We start from the raw sequence: 11,373 nt of genomic DNA, 5'->3' as shown, positions 1-11,373 counted from the left end.
GAGTCTATCCAGAGAAGCAGTGGCACCAGAGATGGATGCAGAGATGAGGACATGGAGAGATAGAGCAGCTGAGGACTCTACACTCAAGAAAAGAGAAAGGCTGTGTGCTGGTGACCAGGAGGCAGGATTGCAGAATGTGCCCTTTGGTTGTTTAAATGATTACGTATTTCTGAGTGGTTTTGTGCACATAAAAAAACAAAAATAAAAACCAGAGGGAATAAAAGTAAATACTGTTAAATGATGATGCATGAAGGGGATTTTAATGATTGCAATGAACAAAGTATGATAGGATCAGTGTAAAACTGATGTTCTCCCATGTAAACTACAACTGAATTCACAATGAAAGCTTTAAAAAAAAAAAAGACAAATATTGTATGAGACCATTAAAGTGAAAACTTGAGAAAATATTTTCCTGCTAAAAGAAACATTCTTTGATGATTTCCAGGGGTGGGAGGGGAGAGAGGGTAATTCACTGGCTAAAGGGTAGACACATGTTAACTCAGGTGACAGGGAATACAATATACAACAAGAGGGAGATTGGCAGAAGAATGATGAAGCCAGATGAAGACACGGGGAGGAATGCAATGGTTCAAGAGGATAGAAATAAATACTGTTTTATACACAACCCTGCAACAATAGAGTTCTAAGGTAGATACACAGGTTGAATGGGTAGGGGAGGAAGAATGGGAGTATACCCAAGAATATATAAGGGTTTGACACAGGATATTTGTACATGAGTATTTACGTTTACTGCAAACACATCTATGAATGTTCTACCATACAAGGGAAAAAACGATGAAAACTTCTTAGATATTACCAAACACTTTGAGGGAATGAGTTATTGGGTCTGAGGGCTAGGACCATAATCTCATAAGACACTACAGTCAGTTGGCATAACACAGTCCCAAAGACAATGTTCTGCATCTTATTTTGGTGAGTAGCGACTAGGATCTTAAAAGCTTATGACCAGCCATCTAAGGCAGAACTACTGGTCTCTCCATGTGCAGAAGAAAGAAGAGTAACCAGAAGAACTAGATAGTGCTCAGCTACTACTACTATCTATTCTGAAAGGGATCGCATTAGAAGGATCCAGATAGAGTGGGAGAAAATGTGGAACAAAACTCAAAATTAAAAAAACACACCAAAAAGATCAGGTTTACCAGTCAAAAGAGACTGGAGGAACCCGAGACTATGGCCCCTGCCTACTTTTCAGGTCTGGAAAGGAACTCACCCTTGTGGCCCAATTTTCAGTCAAGCAGTAGATATGTTTGTACAGAGGATAACAGCACTAGTAAAGTATGCTCACCATTTCAGTCAAACGGGCAACCACTACTTAAGGACAAAGTTAAGAAGGAATGGGAAGGACGGTGGCATAGAAACAGGAAGCATAGGGAGGAAATGGGATGACTGCTGTTAGATGGAGGGGATCGCAGTCATTGAGACGAAACAAAGTGTGTGATTTGTTCAATGTAAAACTGATGCTCTTGTCTGTAATTCATTCAATTCACAATAAAAAAGTTTCAAAGAAAAATGAAGACATAGCATTGGAAAAAGATACTGTCAAATGGGAGTCCTGCACTTCTACTTCTGGAGAAAAATAATTAAAATTCTCACATGTGACTACGTTCCTTCAGAAAATCACTATACAGCCTGAACATAATACAAAAAGTAATCACCTGAAGGTACTGGAAAATGGACAGAAGCAAACAGTCTGTGGTGAGGACAGTAAGCTTGGAGGAGCTATGTAAGTAAGTTCTCAGATTTTAGCCTGAGCTTAGGTGAAGCCTGCTGGGTAATGTTATGAAGAAACTTTTAATATTCTTGTTCCAGGAAGCCTGGAAGCTGAACTCAGGAAACTGTGAACATTGAGTAGAATGGGAGACCCTAACAAGGAAAAAAGCCAGAAGAGGGTTGCCTAAATCTTACCTACTCAATATCTCTTACTGACCCCTGGATTATATAATCATGAAAAAGACTCCGTGTAGCTCAGATAAAAACAAAAGCAACAATAAAAATTTAAAAAATCAAATAGGCTGAAACTTCCATACAAGTAAGAGTGTTTGTAGTTCAAGTTAAGCTAAGAAAATTACTAAAACAAAGGAGACAACTCTCACTGGAAAAATTAAAAATCTAGAATTTCCATAATTTAACACTCACAATACTCAGGATACAGTTCAAAATTATATGACACATACAAAGAAGAGAAAAAAACAAAATTAAGAATTTCAACAGAAAAGAAAATCAATCAAGTCTGACCCCAAGATGAGTCAGAGTTTGGAACTAGTAGACAGGGATTTTTAATCGCCATTCTAATTATGAAGAAACCCTGGTGGCTCTGTGGGATAAGCATTGTGCTGCTAACTATATGGTCAGTGGTTCACACCCTCCAGCCACTCTACAGAAGAAAAATAAGGCTATCTGCTCCAGTACAGATTTAATTTCAGAAACTCTGTCCCACAAGGTGACTATTGAGTTGAAATTGATTTGATGGCAGTGGTTTATTCTAACTAGCTCCAAAGAACTAAAAGAAAATATGCACTTGGTGAATGAAAATATCAGAAGATAAATAGGAAGCTTCAGCAAGGAAACAGAAACAATAAAGAAATAATAGAAATTTAAAACTGAAAAATAAAATTTTTGAAATTAAAAAAAAAAAAAATCAGTAGGTAAACTGAATGATCATGACAGAAGAAAGAGTAAGTGAACTTGAAAACAGATCAGTAAAATGTACCTAAGGTTAAAAACAGAGAGGAAAAAAAGGGATTTAAAAAAACAAATGAACAGAGCAATAAACAATTAGAAAATAAAACTTTAATAATTCAATTTACAATAGCATCAAGATCATTAAATACTTAGAAATACATTTCATGAAATATATGCGAGATTCACAAACTGAAAACCATAAAATATTAAAAGAGAAATTTAAAATGACTTAAATAATATTCATGAATCAAAGGACTCAACAGTACCACGATTTAAAGTCTCCCCAAATTGATCTATAGAGTCACTGCAAACTCAATTGAAATCTCAGCAGGAAAATGTGTAGAAATGTTTAAGTTAGTTCTAAAATTTATGAGGAAATACAGATACTAGAGTAGGTAAGGGAGCATGGTGATTCCATACGATAAGCACTAGACTGTGAACCACTAGGTCTGTGTTTCGAGCCTGCCAACTGCTACATGGGAGAAAGATGAGACTTTCTGCTCCTGCAAAAATTTAAAACAAGCCTCAGAAACCCTATGCAGCTATGAGTCAACACCAACTCCACATCTCCACATGAGGCAAAACAATTTTGAAAAAGAAAACAAAATTGGGGAACTCACACTACCTAATTTCAAAACTTACCATAATGCTATAGTAGTCAAGATAGTGTGGCAGTGTTGTAAAGATAGAAAGGTCAATGGAATGGAATAGAAACATAAGAAATATATCCATACTTTTATGGAAACCTAATTTTGCACCAGGTAGTGTCTCAGGCACAGCTGGGTTAATCTCATTGGATGGGGTGGGAGGGATAATGATTTTACTCAGGTGAATAGATTAGCAGACAAAGAGGCAGTAATTTCTTCAGATGGGCCTAAAAGGGCTGTTTCTGTAGCAGGAGTGATTCAATGGAATTTAGGAGCTCAACGTCCCCAGCTTTCTGATTGTTGTTTAAGTGAGGTTGAGTCAGTTCTTATACGGTTTCCGAGAAGCAGTTGGTAGGTTTGAACCACTGACCTTGTGATTAATAGTCCAGTGTTTATTCTACAGTGCCACACCAACACAGCTTCCTGATTATCTGCCCACATGTCCCCACTCCAAGTTTCAGGATGCCATGTCTTCCCAGGCAACGGTCTCACTTTAACTTCAGACACCGTAGGATGTTGGGAATTCAACTGGCATTGTGACTCAGTCACTCTAAGACTTTGGGTTTGGTTTTCAGTAACATTAGCTCTGTTAATACATGGAATAAGGTTTTCTTTCAGGGCACAAGTGCAACTTCCAAGTCTTGTATGTCATGCTCGAGCTGTGATTCTTAAGCTCTGAGCTCATCCTTATGTTTCATCATTTTGTTGTAAAAGTAGGACCAACCAACCAGTTTCCATATACTTATTGAGAAAAAATAAGGAAAAGTGTCAAATATGATACTTTGAAAAATATTCAATCCAGTGGTGGTGATACTTTGCATATTTCTACTGCCATTTTGCAGCATCGATTCACAGAGCTCTCTTTACTACTGGAGGTTGAGTTATCAGCACCTTTAAGACTAGCCAGACTTGAGAACCAATTCAGAAAACTCATCCTTATGAGTTTGCTACTTACTCTACAACAACTTTGATAACAAATGTCTTAGTGCTAAGAGAAAACTGGTGACGTGTGTTCAGTTGTCCCTCGGTATCCATGGGGAACTCGTTTAACGACCCCACACAGATACCAAAATCTGTGAATGCTCAAGTGGCCTATATTAAAATGGTGTAGTATTTGTACATAACTATGCACATGCTCTCATATTTAAAACTTATCTCTACATTACTTATAAGATAATGTAAGTTCTATGTGAATAGAACTTTATACTCCCTCCTAATAAGCATCGAAAGATTGCTCTGACCACATAATGGTGCTTTTTTCCAAAAAAAATATTTTCAATCCACAGTTGCTTGAACCTATGGAAACTCCAGGTAATGACGGTCAACTCATATATATTTGTTGTTGTTGTTGTTAAGTGCCATCGCGTTGGTTCTGACCCATAGTGACCCTGTATAGGGTTTCCGAGGAGCAGCTGGTGAATTTAAATTGCGGACCTTGCAGTTCAAACCAACTTGGAGGTCGAGTGCTTATCCTGCAGCACCATACCAGGACTCCATCTGTAATTAATTATACATGTGTGTGTATGTGTTGTTTTTATTATTGTTATTGTTAGGTGCTGTTGAGTCAGTTCTGCCTCAAAGCAACCCCTGAACCACAGACTGGTACACAGCCTGGTACTTGATATTAACTCGTTATGTAGATATACATAAACAAGTTTCAATGTTTTTGTTTTTTGATAGAAACCAGCCTAAAACAATTATTGATTACCTTAATCCCATGTTGACTTTCCTACCTCTTTTCACTTGATCTCTGCTCTGTACATGGAGATAAATCCATGAAGGACTTAACTGAAGTGGGGAATTCAGCAACATTTTATAGGCACTTTTTGTCTTCCTTGTCTACCAACCTTCCATGTGTCTGTGCTCTGTGGTCTCAGGTGAAGCCCGCAGAAAGAAGTCAGTGGCCACCCTTCTGACAGTTTGTGGAATTGCCAAAATCAAAGAAGACATCAGGGTTGAGCTGATTCAAGGTAATGAATGAAGAGAAGCTGCGACTCTCTTGGTGCTAATAGCAACCACTGCCTTGCTTTTAGTAAATAAATTATTTTTATGCACTGAACAGAAAGGAAACAGTGGTAAGCATAAGGACCTATTGAGATAATCAGTGTTTACTTGGCTTAAACTTTAGAGCTACACTGTTGATGCAAAATCTCTGACCAGTAGGCTCAGGTCCATCAGGAAACACGTGGCCAAGATGAGCTTCACACTGAAAAGGAAAGGAGTTTCCGTGAGTTCCTCAAATGAAACAATGTTCTTTACATAAAACCAGGCACGTGAAGTCCACACAGCCTCCTGCTCTAGTGCTTGATATCTTTGAGGGAAAGGCAGTCTATCGCATCAGAATTTCATTAAGAATGCAGAATGTAATGACAAATAGCTTTACCAGGAGCAATGTGGACAAGTTATTTAACTTGGGTCTTGGCTTATTCATCTTTAAATGGGGATCCTAATTCTATCTCTATGAAAGGACTGCTTGATGACTGACATAATGCATGGAAAGCATTGTAGATTTCTTGACGTGCACCGCAAGCATTCATAATGAGTTGTTGTAGTTATACTGTTAACAGTCTTTTTAATTAAAGGCAAGATGATGTTATTTTTCAGGGAGGTGGTGGCTCCATAGGATAAGCACTGGACTGAAAACCACAAGGTTGGCAGTTCAAGCCCACTAACTGCTCTGCAGGAGAAAGATGAGGTTTTCTGCTACGGTAAAGATTTAAAGTCTTGAAACACTATACAGGTTTGAGTTGTAACCAACTCCATAGCACTTAACAACAACTATATATTTTGCAAAACTCATGAGCCAGAAAGGAGTACCTGGGTGGTGCACATAGGTTACACACTCAGCTGCTAACCATAAAGGTGGAAGTTTGAGTCCAACTTGCGATATCTGGGAAGAGCAATTAGCCACTGAAAATGTACAGAGCACAGTTCTGTTCTGACACACGTGGGGTAGCCATGAGTTGGAGCTGACTTGACAGCAGTTTGTTGAGTCATAAAATATGAACACTCAATGATATGAAAATAAGTTTTCAGTCTGGAGTCCTGCCACTTTCTCACAGAAGGTTCACAGAAGGCACAGCCATGAGGACTGGTCTGCCGTCAGTGAGACCCAGCAGACTGAGGAAGAAGCTTGGTTGATACCAATCATGTAGGGCCTTCCTGTTACCTATCCTGCTTACAAGAATGTGAAGGGCCAGCTCCTTTCTTCAGATATTAACTTTGCTCCCATCTCCCTGGAATGCTAGGACTAGGAAAGGCCACTTCAGGGAAGGGCTCAGAAAGGCTTTTTCTTGGATCTCCAGGTTTCAAAATTAAGGGAGGGAGGTGAATTTTTACCAGCATGAACAGAAATTCAAGGTGTTTTAATAACAACTGTACTTCGTGGAATAACACTGAGGATAAGAGAGCTCTTTGTGACACCTGAGTTAGCCTTAAGTAGTCCTGCTGGTGCTATAGGATAAGCGCTGGACTGCTAACCACAAAGTTAGCAGTTCAAATCCACCAGCCATTCTGCAGAAGAAAGATGAAGCTATCTGCTTCCATAAAATTTTGCAGTCTTGGGAACCCTCTAAACGGTTGCTATAAGTCTGAATCTATTCAATGGCTGTGGTTTTTGGGAGATAGCCTTAGAGAAAACAAAGTGAAACAGAAATACCCACCTGCTTGCAGATAACCTCTGTCCGAGCTGATCCTAACGAGGTGTCCAGACTTCTCAGGATGCCGGTGTTACTTTCATCAGCTCCAGATGTACCATGAGCCTCAGAGAAGGAAGGCCAACCAGTTCCAGAACAGAACTTCTTTTCAGAACTATGGAAGACATTCATAGCTCCAACTCATTTTCCTCCTGAGCAGGATCTGATTCCCTCCCGCTGCTTCCAGATCCCAAGTCAAGCTACGCCGACATTCAGTTCCAAAGAAATCATTCCCACTGCACCTTCAGCATTAAGAACATTGTCTTGTCACAGGGAAAGGGTTTCTTGTTCCTTTGATGGTGAAGGCTTCGTTGTTAATGCCTGACACGGATCTAAACACACTGGGAGCCTTGTGAACTGGGTTGCATATTAGGAAATAGGGATTATATCCATGCTTCCTACGTGTAGAAGAGTGGGGGGATCAAAATGAAACCATAGTGGCCTTAGGAGGCCATCATAATCTTGGCATAGCAGGAAAGTACAAGCTCTGATGAAACAGCCATTTTCAACAACAGGATTTTCAGACTTTAGCCAAACACATAAGCCTGATTGCTTGTGGAGATTCAGAAGCTGCCTCTACCATTTCTTAGCTATGTGGTTAGAGAGGTTATACTTTTAACCTCTCTAAGCCCCCATTTTCTCATATGAAGAATGGGGAAAATAATAGCAGCATCTCCCTTAGTAAGTTGTTGTGAGGAGATGCTCTGTGTAGCACAGTTTAAAGCTTAGCACCATGCCTGGCAGATAGGATGTTCTCACAAATGTTAGATCTGGTTACCATTACTATTACAAGCCTTAGTCAATCACTGCCATGAAGCCTGGCCTTCCTGGAGAAGTCTAACAGTCTAACGATGCTGAAGCCTAGGCAAGACCAGAGAGGAGCTGGCAAGAGAAGACAAACGGCAGCAAGCAAATCTACCCACCAGACTCACTCTCTAAGTATTCTGAATATAAGCTCCCTTATGGGGACCGGATATGAAGACTCCTGGTATGGTGTTGTAGGATCAGCCTGGACTTTGAACCACAAGGTCTACAGTTGAAAACCACCAGCTGCTCCTTGAAAACCCTATAAAGGGTTGCTATGAGTTGAAACTGACTCAAGGGTACTTAACCATAACAATATGAAGAATGCCTGGTGGCGCAGTGGTAAAGCACTTGGCTGCTCGCTGATAGGTCAGTGGTTCAAACCGAGCAGCTGCTCTGCAGGAGAAAGTAAATCCTGTGGCAGTCAGCTTCCCTACAGATTGCAGCAGTTCTGCGCCATCCTTTTGGGTCACTAGATGGAATCAGCTCAACAGCAATGGGTTTTTGTGGTTTTGCCTTTTTTTTAAGTGGCACTAGGAAAGTAGATTTCAACTTTTCAAATGGCAGGAAGATGGTTCTGTCTATCTAAGCAAAAGAATAATTGAATGCTAAACCCTGAGAAAATTGAGCAAAGACAAAAAATCAAATGCAAATCCCTAGACTATGAATTGAGTCCTGGTGTGGTGCTGTAGAATAAACACTGGAGTGCTAACCACAAGGTCAATAGTTCAAACCTACCAACTGTTCCTTGAAACCCTATATATGGTTGCTATGAGACAGAGCTGACTGTACAGCGCTTGACAATAACAACAGACTATGAATACAAAGGCAGTTCAATTTGGAACTCAAGTCCTAACAGAAACAGGATAGTATAATACAGCAGTTGTCCAACATGTCGGTCTTAGGAGCCCTTTACATGTCAAAATTATTGAGGATCCCGAAGAGCTTTTGTTTACATGATCACATAAATCAACATTCAACATATTTCAAATTACATCTGAGAATTAAATAATAATTATACATTAAATTATTTTTAAAAATATTTTTTTCATGCATCAAGCAAGATGGTGGACAAGGCAGATACACTACATGGACCCTCAACAACAAAGATGTGAGACCAATGAAACAGACACAGATGAAAATCCTGGCACTCTGAACTTCAGAAGAAAAGTGAGAGAAGTGGATTGAGTGCTTGCCGGGAGGAAAAGCTGAGCAGGGATGACAAGAGAGCGAGACTGATTAGAGAACGAGTGAATATCTTGAACTTTTGTGATGAGCTCTGGCAACAGACGGTAACCGGGCAGAGTAGATTCACAGAGGAGACAGGAAAGGTGCAATTCTTTCTTTTTCCCCAGGCTTCTCTGATGACCAGAGGTGTGAGCAACTCCTACCCTCATCCATTCCCAGCACAGACCCTGCTCTCTGAGAGTTAAAAGCTTATGTGGGGTTGGCTCCAGACTTTCAGAACCAATAGAACCATCAGACCAGCATTAGTCTAGCAGATCCTCACAGACAGTTACCCTGGCTCCAGCTGCCCTGTGGTCCTAACAGACACTGAAACCAGCTCCATCAAGGGCTTCCACCCACGACTTCATGATTGAGTGCCCTGAACAAGGATAACACCTAAGTCTATAGGAACTTCATCTAGTACCAGGAACTCTGTTGTCACATTCCTCCAGCACCAACTCATGAGCTTCTTGGCTGGCAGGAGCGCCCCCCAGAGTTTTCTCCTCTCAGGTACAACAGCTGCACTGTCTTTTTGGTTTTTCCCCCCTTTGTTGTTTCATTGGTTTTGTTTGTTTATTCTTTCTGGTCCTTCTTCTCTATTGCCTTGGATTTTATCCTTTCTATCTCTGCTTTTGTTTTTCCTTTCTTTCTCACTTCCTCTCTTCTTCTTTGTTTCCCTTTTGATTTTTCTTCACTATTCTCTTTTTTCATCTTCCCTCATGTCTCCCTGGTTTTTCTGGGGTGTTTTTTTTTTTTTTTTTTTTAATTTCATCCTTTTATTTTCTCTTCTATAGCTCTATTTTCCTTTCACTCTCTTCTCTTTTTAGTTATTATATTCTTTTTTTCTGGTTGCTGCCTGTTTTTATTTATTTTTCTTCTTTATTATTTTCTCTCTAAATTGTTGGTTGATTGTTTATTCAGTTTTGTTTTCTTATGTGTATGTGACAAGGGGTTCCCTCTTTCCCACCTAACAAGAGACAGCAACCATGTTCATACAGCTGCACCACAATTGTGCCTTCTGTAGCTCTACTCACTGGACAAGAGCCTATAATAGCTCCTATACCACGTGGTCAACTATAGACAGCAGCCAAAACCAGTCAAATACACCCTAAACTGAGGTGAACCACTGGTGAAGAGCAAATGGTGCACACACTTCCATTCTCTAACCACATCCACAGGAGACAATTGATAATAGTAAGAACACATCAGCATATAATCATCAATTAAATACACATATGGCAACACCACAATGTCCTGCAGACAACAGACAATATTAGTTCACACAAAGAAACAAGAGAGAATGGCTCAAACAGATGAGCCAGAAAACATTTCTGAAGAAGAAATGGTAATGGAACTAGCTGAAAAGGAATTCAAAGGAATTATATTTAGGTACCTTCAAAGGATTGGCAGAAAGATTGAGGAAAGCAAGGAGAACACAGAAAAACCTTTAGCAGAATTCAGGAAAACACTATAAGAACAAATAGACAAAACAAAGGCAAATTTTGAAACAAAACCTACAATTAGAAATTCAGAAAATTAATACTAAAATTTAAGAAATGGACAGTATATTGACAGGGAAAAGGAGAAAATTTGAAGCAATGAAAGTTTAAATTAGTGAGCTTGAAGATAAATCTCTCAATATATTTAGCTAGAATAACAATCAGGAAAAAATTAATGAAAAAATGTGAAGAAAGCCTAACAGTTATGTGGAATACCATAAAGTGGAATAACTTATGGATGACCAGAATTCCAGAACAGGAAGAGCTATAAAAAGCCCAGAGAAAATTGTGGAAGAGTTGTTGGAAGAAAATTTCTTTAACATCATGAGAGACAAGAAGATAAGCACACAAGAAGCTGAACAAACCCCAAAGAGAATAGATCCCCAAAGAAAATCACCAAGACATACCATAATCAAACTTTCCAAAACCAAAAATAAGTAAAGAATACTGAGAGTAGCTTGAAATATATGAAAAGTTAACTACAAAGGAGAACCAATAAGACTAAGTTCTGATTTCTCAGCAGAAACCACACAGGCAAGAAAACAATGGAATGACATATACAAAACTCAGAAAGAAAGAAAAAAAATTGCCAAGAATCATAGGAGAGATAAGCGAGTTTGAACCACCAAACTTGTGGTTCAAACTGATCTTGTGGTCAAGTGCTTATCTTACAGTGCCACAACAGGACTACAAATGAGATTGATGTTGTTATGTGCCATGGAGTCGGTTCCGACTCATAGCGACCCTGTACAGGGTTTCCGAGGCTGTAAATCTTTATGGGAGCAGAAAGCCTCATCT

At 39.4% G+C, this 11,373-nt stretch overlaps 1 protein-coding gene across 1 annotated transcript in view; it reads right to left on the bottom strand.

Moving 5' to 3' along the window:
• Positions 1 to 5,439: 5,439 nt before the first annotated feature.
• The window catches only part of MSRB2 (methionine sulfoxide reductase B2), a 56,222-nt gene continuing 50,288 nt past the window's right edge, over positions 5,440 to 11,373 (bottom strand). The window contains exons 4-5 of the mRNA XM_006869911.1: positions 7,013 to 7,160; positions 5,440 to 5,556 (exon numbers count right to left, since the gene is read on the bottom strand). Coding sequence (XP_006869973.1) covers positions 5,452 to 5,556; positions 7,013 to 7,160 — 253 coding nt within the window. The 3' untranslated portion in view covers positions 5,440 to 5,451. The remainder of the gene's footprint in view (positions 5,557 to 7,012; positions 7,161 to 11,373) is intronic.

This window comes from Chrysochloris asiatica, unplaced genomic scaffold (genome assembly GCF_000296735.1).
Source record: "Chrysochloris asiatica unplaced genomic scaffold, ChrAsi1.0 scaffold00137, whole genome shotgun sequence".
Taxonomy (NCBI): domain Eukaryota; kingdom Metazoa; phylum Chordata; class Mammalia; order Afrosoricida; family Chrysochloridae; genus Chrysochloris; species Chrysochloris asiatica.
This window is presented reverse-complemented; position numbering and strand designations above follow the sequence as displayed.